This window comes from Platichthys flesus, chromosome 12, assembly GCF_949316205.1.
Source record: "Platichthys flesus chromosome 12, fPlaFle2.1, whole genome shotgun sequence".
In the NCBI taxonomy this organism is placed as follows: Eukaryota; Metazoa; Chordata; class Actinopteri; order Pleuronectiformes; family Pleuronectidae; genus Platichthys; species Platichthys flesus.
This window is the reverse complement of record NC_084956.1, coordinates 19,532,502-19,552,517: the sequence shown is the minus strand read 5'-3', so window position 1 is coordinate 19,552,517 and position 20,016 is coordinate 19,532,502. Positions and strand designations below refer to the sequence as shown.

General features: G+C 41.6%; 1 protein-coding gene across 1 annotated transcript in view; it reads right to left on the bottom strand.

The window, feature by feature from the left end:
- LOC133966625 (serine/threonine-protein kinase 32C-like) overlaps positions 1-20,016 on the bottom strand; it is a 91,036-nt gene that overhangs the window by 27,742 nt on the left and 43,278 nt on the right. The window contains exon 3 of the mRNA XM_062401612.1: positions 1,731-1,882. Within this exon, the coding sequence (XP_062257596.1) occupies positions 1,731-1,882 (152 nt within the window). The remainder of the gene's footprint in view (positions 1-1,730; positions 1,883-20,016) is intronic.

Below are 20,016 nucleotides of genomic sequence, written 5' to 3'. Positions count from 1 at the left end.
AAATTCAATCTAGCTGCACCAAATTACACTTACTAGTAGATACAGTCCCCTTAATATGCCACATGTTTTCATCATCATCAGTATCTCTGTATTATTCTCTAAATTCACTAAAATGTTAAATAACAATATTAAAGATCCGCCCACAGATCTAGATTGGCCCCCAAATTCAATGGGCTCTTCCCTGAAGACAAACCACAACCTTCCACTAAGCTGTGTGGTACTTCGTCCAGTAGTTTTTGCATACCCCTACTAACGAACAGGCAGAACATATACATATGAAAACATAAAACCTCCTTGGGAGAAGTAATTAGATCCATTGTATGAGGCAGATAGATATTTCCATACTTGGCAAATAAAACAAACCTCTCTTTATTCTTGGGAATCAATAGAGGCTTTGTAATTTGTGTGAACTGCCCCTTTAATGTTTATGGTATTTTCTATTCTCATTGTTATTCTGCTACATGTAGATGAGCCTTAGAATTATACATACGCTGGGTAATATATCGTTAAACATATGGGCTTGAATAATGGTCCTATCCAAGTGCATATGGATTATCCATATTGAAACTAATTACTGAGAACAGGACGGACAAGGGAAAGTCGCTCGTGTTTCAAACCTGATCCCACTGAGACGAACAAGCCCTGTCAGGAGCATCTCTGTGAAGATGACGTAGAATGTGTGAAACTACTAATTCCAACATAGATGCCACAATACAGTTTAGCATCTTATCTCTAATTGGCATTTAAAATAGTGCAGGATGCAGAGTCAGAGAGAGAGAGAGAGAGAGAGAGAGAGAGCGAGAGAGAGAGAGAGAGAGAGAGAGAGAGAGAGAGAGAGAGAGAGAGAGAGAGAGAAGCATAGCAGTAGGACAACTAGAACACAGAAAAGCTTTGGCAGCCGTACCCTCCCACAGGGAATTATTCTATAAAAAAATACACAGGCAAGCTACTGTATGCTCATTAAAATACCCTCAGTTTGTTCTAGAGTGGCTTCTCATGCTTGAAAAAAAAAAAAAACTTGTAGATTCAACTTAAATCATTGACCACTTGAAGAGGGACAGGACTTTGTCTTGAATCATCTACTCACTTTCTTCACATAATCGATCTATGGTGGAATGGCTGATTAGCTAAATCTAAGCTTCTCGGAGCGATTGCTTAGAGAAGTTAGGCACGTGCACTATCATTCTACCAATTACAGAGGAGTAAAGTGCTTTGTGTAATATGCCGTGAATGCCGTGCCAGGTCCCCAATTACATTTAGAAATGTGTCCCACTCGGAGATGAGCGTTGAATAATGAAAGCAGCCTCCATTCACCCACATATCAGACTCAAGGGAAGAGTAAGGTCATTTCAAACCACAGTAATTATCAAATGTGTGCTTCATGGGCTCAGAGTCTAAATTAATATCCCAAAAATATCTCTCCTGTGTAAATACTTTCTTTTACTAATGGCTGTTAGTTTCTGGGGGAAGATTTGTTTCGAACCTTAATTAAAGTAACACTTTCTTCCCACTAAGTGAACAAAAGCAGAATCTGAAGTTCATGCAACACTGGGGACGTTATATCTAAAGAGCACATCTATTTTAGGGGCTGCAGCAGTTCTTAGAGTGCATGCACTTCTCTATTAAGGATTGCGTCGGGTAAATACACAAGACGAACAGACGAGGCAAAGCGGATGAGCGACACAGGCAGAGCCGAGCACATTTAAAGTGTAAAAACGTGGAATAGTCACCAGAGATTTACTAAAAAAACATGTTCAATTTCCTGTAGGATCTCAAGCTCTCTAAAGACGTTTCGGACCTCATCTCTCTCGACGCACTGCTGCTTGTTCATGTACTTCATGGCGTACATTTTCTCTGTGTCCCTCTTTTGCACAATGCATACCTGCAGCAGGAAAGAGAAGAACAGAGAGAAAGAAACACATTTAAGCATATTGGTACGGGACAAACATGCATTCAGACAGATTTTATAAAAATACGTGATTTTTAAAACAGCATGTACACATTTTCAGACCTGGTAGTAACATCTGTCCTAACAGAATCTGTTAGAATCTGATCAAAGTCTTAAGTATGTCTTTCACACCACAAATGTTTGTGTGTGTATGTCAGTGTGTGTGTGCCAGCGCAAGACAAATTCGAGTCACACAGTGAAAAGAATGTGGTCACATGCATCTGAGTGATCGGACCTCAGGACCCATTCAGGATGCATTTAGGTGCATTCAGACCTGTACACAGTTGGTATTAACATCTGTCCTCAGAGATTCGAACACACCTGGCATTAAAACGGGTGAGAGCTGATCACTCAGTACGGATGATTCCAATGATTCTAAACTTTGAGGAGGGAAAGAGAAACACATCGCTGCTAATGTATCTAGGCCACAGTTCCACAAATGTGTCTGGCCCCCATGCAAGTACTGTTTTCAAAATAGCACAGAGAATCTTTCAGCTGTTGAGGAATGTGATTGTGGTACTAGAGGTGACCTATACCGAAGCATGGGGAGCTGCCGCGCTGAGCAGCTCTAATGAACTTCATTTCCGAAAACAAGAAGTTTGTGGCAGAGACAACTCCCAACAAATCACCTCGTTACTTATTCATCACAAGTTTTGTGGGTTTGTCAGGAAGTGACTGCAAAGAACAGAGGCGGGATGGGACTCCTGAGGTCAGAGTCATTACAGTAACATTAGTCTCCGACCACAGTCAATTCTTAAAGTTGCTTGTGTGTCATTTTTTTTCATTAAGTGTGTTACCTTTAGAGTAAATACTTATGCATGTTTAATCATGATAATATGGTATAGCATATGTCATCCAACACACATATGGCATATGGGATTGTTTAATGGCAATATGGAGAAGAGGAATGTAACAAACAACTCAGCATTCAGTGAGTATTGGACACTAATTTGAAGATGGATGAAGCCTTCCCACTATCCAGAAATGAAGCTACTGGAGTCTGCGCAGAAGCAATCAAGGGATGGAGCTGTTGTTGCAAGGTCCCGTCAATACATGTTCTCAACCAATCGTTAGTCAGTCTCAACCGTCAATCATGACGTTTCATCCCATTTTATTGCATCAAATATCTAATTAAAACCAAACTCAGTGAAAAATGAACATTTGAACATAAATGATAAATGTGATAAATTCATTGGATTCAACCTTTATTGTGATTTGAGGTTTTGGTTAATGTCCCATCCACTTCCATGGAGGAGGCACGGTTATGACCTATCCTGCAGCCAGCCACTCGGTGGAGATCAAGATGCTTTGGCTTCACCTTTGGGGAGAAGTCATGGCGTCTTGGAAGTCATTAAAAACTCTGAGACTGTATCCTGTCTCCAAAGGGTGGTAAGATCTAACTCGCCACCACCAACGCCATCAGTACAACATAGTAGCTTCAATTGCAGAGTTGCTAAAAAGATGCACTGAAATAGTGTCATGCCTTTATTTCTTAAACTTGATTTGTTCAAAATTATGTGAAAAGAGAAACCTGACCTCCTTTGGCAAAGGGGAACTCTGGTAAGCTAGATTCCAAAAGCATGTGTGCAAGACAACAAAATGTCCATCACTGGGGCAGCAGTGCAGCAAGAAAACATTTTCCGCATCTGTGTAATGCACTTAGTGGGGGTCGAGGTGGAATCTGATTACTGACCACCTGCATGTAAGTGCAGTCTCTGATTTTCCTCCTTAACTTGATTTCTCCCTGTACGCTGGCTTCTTGTGTGCACATAGCCACAGTGAATGTGAATCCCTCACAGAAGGAGAGACAATTCCCACCATCATGCGAAGTACATCAGGAACAAAATGTGACCCATAAAAGTGTCCAACTTCACTACCAGCCCACTGCTAGGTATATTTCAGATGTAGACAGAAGAGCTAAGCAGGAGAGAGTTGTCTACCAAGAGATAGGTCACCTCATTATAGTCTGAGCTAGACAAATGGCTGCTTTACACCACATACCGGCCCTGATGCACCACAAAACAACATCTCACTGAGTCATTTGCTCATTTGCTCAGTCTTTAAGAAAACAAATACCAGCTTGATTGAAGGCATATGGTGTTTGTGCAGCAGTGCATCGTAGAATCAATTTGCTGATACCATGTGAAAACAACTTAATTAGTTTTCTATAAACAATTCACCTCTCCATAATTTTGTTCAGGTTTTTGGCAGATGTTAAAATGGACATTTTCTAGTGAAACATTATTTATTTACCTGAACTAATACACACATAGACAGCATTCGGTAAGCACTGGGCCATTTCCCAGTGGCCTGAGGATTCTAACAGCGACCTTGATGCAAGCAGCATTGAGATGAAGGACCTCTAAGAATCCACTTACATTTGTTCACCATCCATTAAAAATAGTCAAATGCACATTGAGTCTTATGCGTTTTATTATTCTATTTGTACCGAAAGTTCCCATTAGGAGATAAGATGGAGTTGAGCAATGAGGATGATTTTGTTGTCCTCTCACTTCCTGAAAAAAGGAAATATTGGGTCCATCCAAACATGAGAGGCCGTCAGGAACAAAGAGAATTTCATCTTCTAATCAAGGAGCTGTGAAATTATCCCGATTGCTTCCAAGTCTATTTCAGGATGTCAGATGTCCAGTTTGATACGCTGGAGCAACACGGGGCCCACGTATTAAATAGAAGAAAACGGACTTCTGTGATGAGATTTATCCAAAATGCTCCAACGGCAAAACAAACCTGTTCTAAAAACTGAAATGACAGAGGAAAGTTTCAGAGTTGTTGTGAAAACAATATAATGTTATTATACACAATATAATACTATAAGCAAGTATCTGATTGCACAGAAATACAATCCCACAAGACAAGAATAGTCTTAAAGATATATATTATATTATGTTATATTATAAGTGGTATGACAGGTGTATTCCTAGTATATTTTGAAAACTCACAAATGATAGTAGACTGTTTGTTTGTCAGTCACACATTTAAATACATGATAATTGATCCACACACTAGGGAAGTATTTATACTTATTATTTATTCATGTTTCCTCACAGATGACCATAGAAGCCAAATTTCTCCTTTGTCTTGTGCCTGTTACTGCTACTGTACCTGGTTTGCGTAAACAAGAGTGTTCTGCGATGGAGCCAAAATCTCAGCCTGAATATTTGTTAAGTCCGCCCCTGAACTCATGGTTTCCCCTCAAGCACACATCTCGGGGGTGCCAGGTCTGACTTGGCTGTCTCTCCCCTTTCCTCCATCTGGAGCCCCTCCAAGATTTCCCTGACTTCTGTCACTTTCATTAGCTTATCAGCAGCTAAATACATCAAACCTGTTCCTCCTCTGCCATCAAGTGTCAGATTAAACGGACTAACAGAGGGTCTACGAGTCAGCTTAATGGACTTCTCCTTCTTTTTTTCAATTAATGATATTGCATATCAGCAGAAAATGTTCACTTTAACTAGATTATATGTAGAAAACCTGCCACTGGACTTCCAAGTGTCCTTATCAGTTTGTCCAGTCCACATACGTCCTTCTTAAAAATGTGTTCCCGCCCTCAGCCTGATCACACAGAGCTCCAGGCCCTCCCTTTTTCCATCTCCCTCGTTGGGCTGAATTCAGACCCAGTTTCTCTTTGCTCTCAGCCAGGTCAGTCTGTGCCATCTGCACTGTGCTTGAAGGTACACTAAATAAACTCATTTTAATCCTGCTAACAAGAAGTACACAGTCATCCATCTTTCACAATTAAGACAAATACTGCTCTTTTCCATAGGCACATAATCCAATTAATTAAATTAGCGTTGGTTGAGTTTCAGAGGCTCCACTGACAGGGAAAGCAATGAGATGAATGGGGAAACCATGCTTAAGGTTGTAAAGCTCCACCACACAGAAACCATGAGATTTGTATACACTAAATATTTGTTTTCAGCAATGAACCCCGGAAAATGTCCAGACAATGAGGTCTGGAGTTTACCTTTGAATGTAGTAGAAACATCCTTCTATCAGACCCTTCATTACGATATAGAACATTTTCCACAGTGTTGAGGCGAGGGGTGACACAGCATGGAGGAGTCAGGAACGTATGAATACTGCTGTGGCGGTCATATGTCTTTGTTTGCAGCACATCAACACCAGCATCGGCCCTGATCACCAAAAGCGCTTAAATCGCAGGTCTTGTTGACAGATTCTTCGACCAACTCTATTTCAACCTAAGACATTTTTGCACTTATTCTCACATGAGCTAATTCGGACATCCAGATTTGTTAGGGACTGGTTGGAAAAAAATCAAGAAAATGTCCGGAGCCTCAGACTACATCCATGATACTATGTTTTCATTCGAAAAACACATTTTGGCTTCCTATCAGTTTTACACAATCCTGAAAGCTCATATCCAGGAAGGAACGCGAGTGCCTGTATAGACAGGAATTGTTCGAACTACAGCTTGTCTCCTACCCATGTAAGCTTTTGTATAGTTGTAAAATTTTGTTAGCAAATACAACTTGGTCAACACATATTGAGTATAAATACTACATACAAAAGAACCAAGCAGTTATGAGTTTCTACGTCATTGCTTCCAAACATTTGTTTCTGCCCATCCAGACTGAAATGCAGCATCGGAGTTTTCAAATTAAAAAGGGGACAGCAGCATTTTCCAAACATCTCTGTTTTACCACTCCTGAGTGGTGTTCATTCCAGGTTGATATCCATAGCAGAGTTGATGCATTTTCATATAAAAACGTATTGGTATGGATATAGCCCCTGATTTAGAAATGGGTTTATCTGAAGTTGAGTGCATATCTGAAAGCAGCTCATGTAACATCTAAACACCGACATTGTGTGCTAGTGAGAAATAGGCATACAGTGTATGGGAACTAACTTAAGGTATAAGTTCCTGTGTGAGGCCCATGAGTGATGGAAATCACAATCCATCTGGACAACTGTCAACTATAACTGTGCTCCTAGTCCAGTCCTCAGTGGACATAACCTTTATTTTCTATTACTGATACAGAACACTCTTTTTCCAAGAGACATTATCTGTTAAGTTGAAAGCGCCGCCGAGTAGAGTGTTATAAAAAATGGTCCCTGCTCACAAGTCCATTACTACGTGAGCGTAATGAAACCTAAAAAAGAGAGAAATGCTCAATGTGTTGCATCATTTATCTTGAAGAAGCTGCAGGCCCTCACATACTGGGACGAATGACATGAAATTAACCTAATATCTCTTGTTACGCTACAGAAACTGTTGATAGTAATAATGTAAAGCATATGCATGTATGCATGGTCTCAGTATTCACCAGGCTTCATCATTCGGATTCCTTATCCTTTGAATTTTTCATCTGGCTTCATTCAGATGCAGGGATGGCTGCTACTTTTCAATCTGCCGACCCTTTGCCCTTTTTGGGGCAACTCTATGGACCAAATGGAAATAACTACTACCAGTCATATCGTTGTTCGTGCTGCTGCTGTTTCTGAAAATCACTGTTCTGAGAGAACCTGCCAGGATCCTGTGGTGGGAATTGGTCAAAAAAACGAGGTTCTGAGACAAGTTGTCTTTGTAAGTTTATTTGTAAAAAGCATTCTGCAGAAAGGCTCACACAGGCAAGGTGGAGGTTGCAAGTAAGATGAAAAGGAAAGTGTGTGTGTGGGTCACCTCCTGACCCTACCACATGCAGAGGTGTGACTTATAAGCTGCATCCTAAATGTGTTGGAGAGGAAATAGTATCATGTATGGTGAGGGTGTTGTGTCAGTCAGCGGAGTTCTTGGTACAAAGGACAGACACAGTTAAACCAAAGTAAAGGAAAAGGTCACTATAAAATTCAGGTGACCTCAGGATCAACTTCTGCAAGACATGAATAGACAATGGGCTCACATGCTGGACAGGGGGGGGCACCATGAACTTTATGTTGAGCTGAACCCTAGATGGAAATGTCTGCTGTAAACATACACTAAGAAGATAATTCCCATTACAATCCAACTCAACAAGTAGTTTTCTCTACTGTCAGCATTACTATCGTTTGAAGATTAAGTTGAGAGAGGGCCTCCGCACCTTCTTCTTCTTTGTTTGTAAATTAGTCTTTATGTGGAGGTTTGTGATTGATCTACATGTGTATCTGAAACTGACAGTCGATGATTGACAGGGCTTTAGCCAATGAAAATGTACGAGTTTTGAGTAATTTATGTTTGTCATTGAGTTAATTCTGCTCGCGTTTGCTAGACTGATTATTGAATTGATCGATCGTGGAGCATTCGATACCTTGGAGTTGAATGCTTGTTGTTTAGCATATAGGTAAAAGACTAACTGGTCATCGTGGTCATTAAGGATTTGCTTAAATCATGCACATTAAAAAGGTACCATTCTAATATTGAAATCAGATAAAAGTCAGATAAAAAAGTATTTAAACGCTGGTATGAATCTGGCCAATATTTTCTATTAAATTGTATGTTATTCTACTTTTTGGTCTATGTGCTCATACAATCTGCCATGCATCTTCCATGTGCCATTAGACTCACACACTGCTAGAAATTTGAGAAGTTTAAACTTTGAATATTGATTTTAAACTAATTTGCTTGTGCATGTTTAGACACAAAGTACTGAAGGGTTGTGTAGCGGAGAGTCACTGTAATATCCCAAGAGGCAATTTGTTGTGCGGAAACTTGTCCAACATAAGACATACAATAAATCATGCACAGATCCGTCATACCTTTGCAGTCAACTTGAGTCATTGTAGGCATTGTTATCATTTATTTGTTCAAAAATCTGTATCTTCGAAAAGACATCTATATAGATAGGAGTTTCCGAAAGACTCAACATTTAATGGATGCAGATGCATGAGTCATGCTGCACGAGTTGAGGTCTCATCGCAGTGGACACTCTCACTGCTTGAACAACAGTCGCCTGTGAGAAACAACTGAGTCGCGATACCAAGCCAGTGTGGCCCAGGCATTGGTGAGTCTGACTTCTTTAAATCGATATCCATGCATTCTTGAGAAATTTACATTAACATTGGAAATAAACCCTATATAGAAATATAGCAATGTTCAAAAAAGTGGAGGTAAAAAAAAACTGGATCTGCCTCTTGAGCTGAACACGCTCAAAAAGTTATTCCTTGGCCCAAACCTCACCATTCAACCAGGTTTCACTAAAATAGATTCAGTAGTTTTTGTGTAATTGACAAACAGACAAAGAGCAATTAAAACATAACCTCTACATAACTCATAGTATATGAATAGTACATGAATAAATATTGTTATTAGACCAAAAAAGACTGGTTCATCCCTAGTTTCCCATTGACGCACTAACTCAGAAGAGAGCAGCCAGAGGCAGATAAAGAGATGAGGAAGGCAGCTCAAGACTTTTATCAAAACTGATCTCAAAGCAGCAGTTGGCAAACAGGTAAAATACCTCATTGCTCTGTTTTGAATTAATGCCACTGCCCCTGAAAATACCTGTGATCCTCCCTTGTTTATTCTCATTTGTCAAGTTCACCTTTGTTGTTTTCACTTTTTTTTTTCATATTCAGTGATGTAATTCTACTCTACATTGTATCATACGGAGCTATTAATAGAGTTGCTTTATTACGGTGTCACAAACTGGCTCAACATATGTGACAAGGAGGGGAGACGAGTCAGGATTGAAAGTGCTAAATGAAAAGGTTTTATTATAACTTGAACAATTATATGTACAAAAAGCATGAGGTGTGGAGAGTAGTGGCATCAGTGGTGAATGTAGTGTATGGATGAGTGAGATGTGTGTGCTCCTGTTGAGTGTACAAGGAAGACGCCAAAAAGAACCAAGAACCAAGAACCTGTAGCGGCGTGGAGCCTAGGAGAGAGAGAGAGACAATGAGACCAGGCTGGCTTATATCACCTTGGGTAGAGGCCTAGCCAGGTGTGAGCACCTTGCCCTAACGACCCTCCCTTTCTGCCAACTCCTGCAGGAAGTAATCAGCTGCATGATGCTAGCAGAAAGGGAGGGGTCGTCACACCCCCCTCCATAAGAACGAGGTTCCACCTCGTGTTATACATCAAATAAGTGTCAATATGTTCCAATCTGTCATGGTTCATACGTTACCAATAACTGACAGTCAGTACTGCACTCCCCCCAGGCTGCATCCTCCAGCACATCCCTCCATCCTCACCAACCCAGCAGCCTTGGTACCAAAGGAGCATTTTAAGGGAATGAAGAGCCGAGAGATGAGCAGAGGAGAACATGGAAATGAGAGACAGCATGAACAAATAGACTAAGGGTCCACAGGTGCCCGAGACAGGGCATCTGCCATTACATTGTCAGTCCCCTTAATGTGTCGGATGTCTAGGTTATATGGCTGCAGGAACAGCGCCCACCTCATTAGCCTCTGATTAGGATTTTGCAGTGACTTCAAGAAGGTGAGGGGGTTATGGTCAGTGAAGACAGTCAGCGGAGATAACCCTGAGCCGACATAGACATCAAAATGCTGCAGAGCCCAAACAAGTGCCAAAGCCTCCTTCTCAATCACTGAATAGTTGTATTGATGCTTGTTAAATTTTCTTGAGAAGAAGCTCACAGGACACTCTACACCCTCCGCATTCTCCTGCAACAGGACGGCCCCAACACCCACATTGCTGGCATCTACATGAAGTTTAAAGGGCTGATCAAATCGTGGCGCTGCCAGCACTGGGGCTGAACACAACAAGGCTTTTACACTGTCAAATGCATTTTGACACATTGAAGACCAAATATATTCAGCTTTAGCTTTCAAGAGGTCGGTCAAGGGTGCAACCACAGATGAAAAGTTCTTGCAAAAACTGCGGTAGTAGCCTACCAACCCTAGGAAACGCATCAGCTCTTTCTTGGTGGTAGGGGGGGGAAACTTTTGCACTGCCATGACCTTGGCCTCCACAGGTCGAACCTGGCCTTGACCCACCACCTTCCCAAGATAGGTCACAGTGGCTCTGGCAAACTCACACTTGGCCAGATTTACTGTCAAGTTGGCCCAGACCAACCTGTCAAAGAGAGCACCTATACGCTGTACATGTTCTTCCCAGGTGTCAGAATACACCACAACATCATCTAGGTATACTGCACAACCTGTAAGCCCTGAAACAACCCGATTCATTAGCCGTTGAAATGTTGCAGGAGCATTCCTCAAACCAAATGGCATAACAGTGTACGAATACAAGCCAGAAGGAGTTATGAAGGCTGAAATATCCCTTGCCTCTGATGCTGGCACAACTTGGTCAAACAGCTCCATTAAAGAGGAATCAGCCTTCTGTTCTGCCACTAGCTCAGCCTGAGAACCCGCTAACTGGTCAACCAGCAAAGAATCTGGCAACTCCAACCACTCTGGCTCCACCATCCTCTGAGCATCACGACTGGCAGCACGAGTGACGGCACAGGCTGGGAAAATGTCACCCAAGTGCAGGCTTGTACTAAGCCGGTAGCTCCTCAGGATGACTACTCTGCTTTCATTTCGGATGGGTGGGTCTCTCTCACTACTCTCCACACCTCATGCTTTTTGTACATATAATTGTTCAAGTTATAATAAAACCTTTTCATTTAGCACTTTCAATCCTGACTCGTCTCCCCTCCTTGTCACATATGTTGAGCCAGTTTGTGACAAGTGGGGGCTCGTCCGGGATACAGTATTAGGATTAAAATAGCTTAAATTTGGTCTGTACTGGTAAATTGGCCCGGTTTAGGTTGGTGTGTGCTTCCTCTTCTTGCAGACAATGGTTTTTGGTTTGCTTTGTTGGAGTGTACACTACTTGTTGTTGGACATAGCTGACTGTGCGTTGGTTAGTCATCAACTGTTCTGGGAGGGGAAATGTCAGGTTGTTGTCAGTGCTGGTTATTTCTTGTAGGAAATTAAGGAGAGGTATTTGGTCCATTTCTGTTTGTGGTGAAGGTGATTGGATTTGACTGGGGCTTTGCGTTTAGCCCTATCTGGGGTATGTTGGTATCTGTTGGAGCAGGAGTTTCTACCCCCTGTTAGGTTTGGTAGCGGGTTCCTTTAGGGGACTCGTGGTGATCACTTTAGGTGGCGGCGAAGGTGGGTAGAGCTATTAGCTCGGGAGCACCTCTAGGGTTGGGAGAGGGTTGCCAGTCCTCTGGTGGCCTTCTTCTCACCACTGGTTTCGCGTGCATAAGTACCCCCCACCATTAACTGCACGAAGACTAGGATAAGTTAGTTAGCTAGTTTTAATGGTTGTAGTTAATATCAGTAAAGGGGGGAGGCTCCTGTTCACCTGTTACCTCAGGTTTGGGTTTTCTGCGTGTCTCAGTCAAGGTTTGTAACTTGTTAGGCTGATTGTTTTTGAGGATGGCTTCCCTTGTGGAGAGTTTCATCCAGGATCCTTCACAGGCTTTGCTGGACCAGTGCACTAAAGATCAACTTCTTAGGATAGCAGAGCACTATGAAGTTGACATTTCAGATATAAAGTTAAAGGAGAGTGTGAAGACCTGCTTAAGGGATGGTCTGTTTGAGGCTGGAGTTTTGTGCAGGCAGTCTGTAAGCAGTCCAGTGACCAGTGTAGTGCCTAATCCTGGAGCTCTAACATTTGAACAACAGAAGGAGTTGCTGCAGTTGCAGTTAAAACAGCAGTTAGAGTTGGAGAGGTTGAGTGTACAAGGAAGACGCCAAAAAGAACCAAGAACCAAGAACCTGTAGCGGCGTGGAGCCTAGGAGAGAGAGAGAGACAATGAGACCAGGCTGGCTTATATCACCTTGGGTAGAGGCCTAGCCAGGTGTGAGCACCTTGCCCTAACGACCCTCCCTTTCTGCCAACTCCTGCAGGAAGTAATCAGCTGCATGATGCTAGCAGAAAGGGAGGGGTCGTCACAACGGAGACTCTAATGATTGCAGCAGATGTGTAGAATGTAAAACCCACAGTTTCTCAACCAGTCACACATCACACTGTCAGACACTTCCCATCAGCCCTGTCTTATCTGGAATCCCCAGGGGCCGGTCATGGGAGTGAAATGATGACTTTTAAAAAGGATTTATTCATATATTCATAGAGCATATTAGCATTTCAATGCATTAGACTAGTTTTGTACCAGCAGGAGAAAAATTAACAGTTTTGAGGTGAGAGGTGAGAGGCAGAATGTTTTGCAGCGAATTAGCATATGAATGGAGACATTTTCACCAAGACTGAGATGGAAGATTTTTTCTATCGTTGTGACGTTCGCTGAAGACTGAGGCAGCCACCGAGCGATGGCTTCAGAAAAGAGCAATTCTCACCAAGCAATAATGGACACTAAAATGGCCCTAATTAATTCGGTAACATTATCTCCGAAATGCTAATGGTCAGCATTAGCCTTCCTGGCTATGGCACTGCTGCTGAGCTTTTCATTCCTCAATTCCCCGAATTTAGTAGCACCTGCTATTCAAATTGCTTTGGAATATCTGCCAGAGATAAAGGTCATTTTGTTTTTTTCCAGCAGGCGGGGGTGGAAGCTAGAGGGCCGAGACTGGTGCCAAATTTTCTCTGCTGACTGGCTGCCGGTGCATCTGGGAAGAGAGCTGGCTAACAAGCTGGGCACGTTCACCAGAGCAGGCTGTGCATTTGACTGTTCCGAGCCAGCACAAGACATCACACTAAAGGAACTCGAGATGATGGCCTCAGGACAACTGCAAGCCCTTAAAAACCTGGCTTCAAAATAAACTAAATAAGTAGATATCAAATCATGATTTAGATATTATTTAAATGGATGGTTTAGTTGAACCATTGGGTGCCAATAAACTACTGCAGAAGAAAAGGGCAAAAAGGTTCTGATAGATGATAGATCATTGAAGAGGCCCAGTCACAAGTTTAATGGTATAAATCTGTAGAAAATGTGATGGAAGCATAGCATTTATGTTTGTTTATGTCTCCTCATGAAACATTCATATCTCCTGTTTCGATCTTTCTTCAGGTGTAGAGTTGGTTGTGCAGAGAGAATTGTTTCACCAGGATAGATAGTGAATATGGGATTAATTGAAAACCGTGTGTAACGCTTACCCTAACCCAAAAAACTGTGCCGGTGAAAACAAAAACCTTTGTGGTGGTAAATATATCCTGCTTGTTTCACAGATATTCACTTGTTTATATCCACTTTAATGAAAATGGAGCCTTGCGTGACACTGAATGTAAACCAGTGGTTTGACCAGCTGTATTTACATACAGCTTGTGAGGCACAAAAAACCACTGTTCCAGTCCAGGAGACAAAGAATTTAACAGTTTAGCCATGAGACTGGCTGGAGTCTCATGCAACAGAGAACTTGAATTGCATTGCAGCCAATGAGCAAATACAATCGAAGAAGAAAAAGGTTGTTTATCTGGGCTTTGTCTGGGTTTTTTAAAGCCTGGCTCCAGCATCCACATCTTCGAGCAGCGGGCAGTATGACAGCACTGGCCCAGGGTGAGAAGGTGTCACAATGCTGGCTGCAATCTGTGACCACCACCTGCACCTAGCACCTGCTTATCTCTCCTGCGGAGAGCCTTTTAGAGGTGGTCAGACATGACACACGCACAAACACAGAGTAAATGTAAAGCAGGACCTATTGATGCCTCACTGGCTATTGTTGGAGGTGCAGTCATTTGATCTTGACAGGAAGATGCAGGTGAAGGAATGCAACACGACAGCACCTGTCTGTCTCATCCTCAAAGTCAGTAGCCCATAGAACCCCTGCTTTGCATTACAACGGCTCCGATGTGCCCTTTTAATAGTTTTGAGCTCTGAAGCGTGAAACTAACTTTGTTTGTTTTTGGAGCTCCATCATTATTTAATCTGTGCTAAGAAAGGAGAGCGGCACTAATAACGAGCAGCTCAGTGGGCTGTTTCCTGGAGTTAATCTCCATAGGGTCAGCCAGGGGCGCCTGGCAGCCATAGAGACACGTTCCTGCCATTGAACAACACATTAAAAACATCCCCCATTCTAAATAAAGCCGCTGCAGATTTTCACCCATATGTCCTTAAAAAACTTTTGAGGACCACTAATGAGGCAATATGAGCAGCAATTACAGAATAACACTACCAGGTCTTCCATAGCTTGTGTTGGGAGCACAGCTACTTCTAAACCCCAATTTAGAAGCAGAAGTGATCCATTAAAAAGGCAACAGTATGCATTAATAATTCAACCTTTCATATTCAATGGACCATCAGAGATCATACAGTTAAGCGTGCAGATTGCATGCAGCCGACTGAAAGGCTGACGGTGATGCTGTAATGGATACTGCTGCAAAACAGGAGCAATACAGGAGCTACTGCATGACCTAATGCAACCTGCTCAGTCTGAAAGCTTTTAATGTAAATCTCCAGTTTGTATCATCTGCTAAAGTAATCACAGGTCAACCACAAAGTTATAAAATTCTCAAAGTGGGGGAACAAGCATCCACATCTATAGATGGATAGATGGATAGATGGATCTTTTCAATAGAGTGTTTCATCAAAATGCAGTTTTCTTGATCCTAGAATGGCCCTTTTATATTTAAATATTTTATTTACATCTGGAGCGATCGTCTCTACGGAGGCTGCCATGTTTTTAACAGTAGCCCAAACTGTACCAACTCAACACCTTTTGAGTTTTTCTGACAACCGAAGGTTACCACAGGTTCTTTTTTGGAAAGGGAGGGTGAGGTGAGGGGTATTCAGTTACATGCAACTTCACCACTAGATGCCAAAAAAAATGTACACACTGAATCTTTAATTGATGTTTCATTATTGATTGCACACGTGTATTGGCGGGGCCTTGCTACCACAACACCATCCCATGATCACAACTGCACACACTCCGGCTCCATATATGAGAAGCCAGGGTTAGTCTCTGGGATATATAAGCTTAATTTCTCCATAGTAGGAGGAATTGGAGACGTGTCATTTGTCTTACAGTCTATTTCTGTCGCTAATAACTTAAGTTATAACTTAAGCTAACAGTATTTGTAGTTCCCACAAATTAGGGTTGGTCAAGAAGCTTATTCATGAATATGAATTACAACATATCCCTTAATGCAAATAATGTATACTTTGTTGATACAATAATTTGGAATATATAGTCTCTTATAATGATAAGCCCCTGTCAAAGAAAACTGCCACACAACCTCTTACACATTATGAAACTGTTTGAAACACATTCCTAATTCAGGTGTGGACAGATGATCACTTCTGAAACAAATAAGGCAAAATTATAGTGAATAAAAGTTTTGAAATGAATATACAAACCATATATACAGACCAAAATCTCCCATAGCAACAGATTTATCTATTCCTTTATTTATCTTCGTACATCTGCTGAAAAAAATTCCCCCTGAGACTCGGTGTGACCTATCTGTTGGTTTGACCCATCTACTGCAGATCATGAGACTAATTATATATTCCACTGAGAAGCTCTGTCCAGCTCCAGCTCCTTTCACCAGGCTGATGATGGCCGTGTGCTGTTAATTTGGGAGGTCACTGGATAATGATTCCACAGGGCATTGGAAGATTCACAATAAAACCATCATTACTCATCCTCTTGAATTAAAAGAATCATATTCAGTGGAGGTAAGAGAGGTGTTTGTAAGTACCAGAATGATGAAAGAAAAAAAATTATTAGGTAACAGGTAATTTCTTTGCTTTTCTTAATTAAGCCCAAGAGGCGTTTTCCCCCCTCAGTTTTTATTAAAACTTTATGTGGACTTGAGGGACCAGTGCTTCTAAAACATTAAAAGTTCTCTTTAAATATTTTTTTATTAACTGAGGGATTCATAACAATTTAGTGTGATGCTGCCAGAATTAAGAGGTGTGGGAGGTGCTTAAGTAGAACTCGACTGATAGACCTTAAGAAGGTACATTACTCTGCTTCAATCATTTCTTTCATCCATCACAGAGGAGCTATTAAATCTCCATCACTCATGGGCTTTATGATATATGTCAACTGTATATACTTGAGATGTCACAGTTATGTCCCTAATAACCCAGCAGGTCAGACTTTAATGGCTTGTTGAAGAATAGAAAAGAAACTGAAACTGAAGAGCTGCAGTGGTTATAAACATCGGCACCAGCTCCCAAGTGCCAATGATTATTGCTAAGGGCATAACAAGAAGATTTATGGCAGAGAGCTGGATGACATATTATTGTATCATGCTGCTTGTGTTTCCCCGTTATCATGCTACGTGTATATGTATGTCATGTTTTCATTAGTGTTTCATCACCTCACATAGGAGACCTTGTGATCTCATTAGATTAGAATTTGTCTTTTTATCTACATAAGAAGTGGATCCTCCTCCAGGAGTCCGTCATGATGCACCTCCATGTTTATACCTCTCTGGTTTGTATAGTAGCCCAGAGCGGACAAAAACAAACAATAGCTCTACAGAGGACTATTTTTAAATCACCTCAAGGCCACCTTAGATTCTCCTCCAAGTTTGGAAGTGTGAGGAGTTTTCATTATGCAGCAATCTGCACCCTCACCACTAGATGCCACTAAATCCTACGCACTCAACCTTTATTTCCTGAAATTCACACTACAATACATCTGTATTATATCAATATAAACTAATGGCTCTATATAACATTCTGTAAAATGTATACTATTTCACAATATTTGTATATTCCAGAGGACGATGACCTCATTAAGATAAAGAGTAAATATCTGAACTTGGTTGAAATCACATTAGCCTTTTTCTTCTTTTTTTTTTTGGCATTTACAAGTCTTTGCATAAAGTAAAAATGTTACAGTTATTTGAGTTGTCTTGGTTCACTCAACACAAAACCGTGAGAAGTTGTTTGCGGAATTTAACTAACTTGTAAAGTTCTAAAGCCGTGAAATATGCCACTTCGACAAGGTTCAGAAAGTATAGTCAAAACCTGTAAACCTTTGTGATTTTAGCAAAGATAAACAAAAAGCACAGAATTAAACAAAAATCATTTTTAAAAAAATGTCTGATCCCTACGCAACGCCCCGACTCAATCATACACATCGTCTGTTGCACTGTGAGCTTCACCCTGCTAATGTGTCAGGTTTATACACTGTACACACTGTATTCTCAGTACCACAACATAGTCCCACCCAGGGTCTTTGGGCAGACTCTCTTACCCTTTGCTCATGGACTATCAGGTAGTATTTTTATATTATATCTCCCATAAGATATCTGAGAAGGCCTCGTGTCCCAAGCCTTGAGGCAGGTGATTCGCAGCAAATAAAACTAAAAGTCAGAATTCCCTTTCTGATGCTCTAAATCTTTCATATGTTAAAAAATAGTGAAGTAGGTCTGCAGCCCGGCTCCTGCCTCTCTCCTCTCTGTCTACCCAGACCTCCCTCTGGTTAAACTCAATGATTAAACTACGCGCTCATTGAACGCCTGCACTTATTAAATGCTTATTAGCAGAATATGTCTCTTGTATACACACAAACACAAAAAAAGCTCGTTCATGTCGTTCTTCAAAGGGAAGCGTCACTGTTAAATCCCGGGGACGGTTTAATGTTGTTTACCTTTACAATCCGCCTTCTTCCTCCTCCTCATCCCCTCCACTGTTCTGCTATAGTTAGCAGTCCCATCAATTGTTGTCAGAAGGTCTAAAGCTCCTGGGACAATAAGGATTGCAGGGAGGAGAAAAGGGTTGGGTGTTAAATTTAGTGGCCTCGGTTGGGAAGCTGCGGATTTTCTGTTTTCTAGGTCAGGTAAGTGCCAAGTCGGCCAGAAGCCTTTGACTGAGAGAATTGGGGAAACATTAGCAGATAAAAGACCCCTGACTGAGTTAAGAGAGAAGAAGAGGGAGCATCTACTCTTTCGCCTCTCTTTAAATTCATCCAAAATTTCATTATTCATTTCCTCAGAATATGTTTCGGCTTGGGCGTAGTCTTTGTGACTGTTTAACGTTCATTGTAAGCGAGCGGTGATTGAAAAGAGTTGTATAAGTACAGGATAGCCTGAAAAAACATGCAAACCCACACACTCGCTCACAAACACACACTCTCGCAAATGCTGCATTTGCGGAAGAGTGCTTTGAGAGGGGCGAGCGAGGCAAACACATTTTCAGGGTCTGATGAACATGTCATCCAGGGAGAAGAAGGAATAATTTGCTCTTTCATTTGGTTCATTCCGCTGGATGTCTTCTGCTCCAGGGCGGCTGCTGTCAGCCTGTAGGAAATGAAAGTGTTTACTAGGTTTGGCCATCCATTTGCACAGCTCCAGGATGCACTATTAAGGGAGGCAGGGCCATTAATAAGCATAGTCGTGGACAAGAGTTCTCTGAGAACAAAAAGAAGAAATGGAGGTGGTTTATGACAAAAGCATGTGAATAACAGATAATTAAATGACTTCATAATTCATGATTTAACACTGTTAATGCGAGCATACCAGGACTTCACACACACTCTAACACATATTACTCTGATATCTTGTGAGTGCTCCAGTATCTTAAGCCATCTCTTCTAACAATCACTGAAAATGTGCTGGAATACAGGAAAATGGTTTGATTAGTGGTTTAAAGACCAGATTTTGCTCATATTCAAGAAGACACTCACCAGCAGCGTAGAAACTTGCCACTAGCATTTCGGCGGTGTAAATGCAGCGTGACCCACATTCACCTACGAACAACTATGAATGCTCAGCCCCGTGAGTAGGCTGCTTGAGTACCTATGGAATAGCTTTGATGCAGAAGCATGAATTGGGCTTAAACTCCGCTGCAGAGATCAGCCAATTTTTTACACTACACAGATACCAGTGTCAGGTCTTATCACCACAAACTCTCTTGACATCTTGGTAGGTGTCCTCTACGTGTGTGTCCCCGGTCTCCTGTATTTTTATTTATTTTTTAGTCAAATATACGTTAGAAGTGTCATCAACCCACCAATTCACAGTAAATCCAGCGGGGGATCCCCTGCTGTTTTCTGGCATCAAATTCTTCTGAATTTCAACGGACTTACCCACTCACACATGCCCCTCCTCCAGAGAAAATACAGTGTATCTGTAGATTTCAGTGCAATTTTACCTGCATCTTTGCACGTACCCACAAATTTCATTCAATGTGGTTCTTTCTCGTGAGAACTTTTCATTCTCTCTCACTCTCACACTCAGGCTCTGTTGAGAATGAGAGCAAACGTTGCATGCGTGA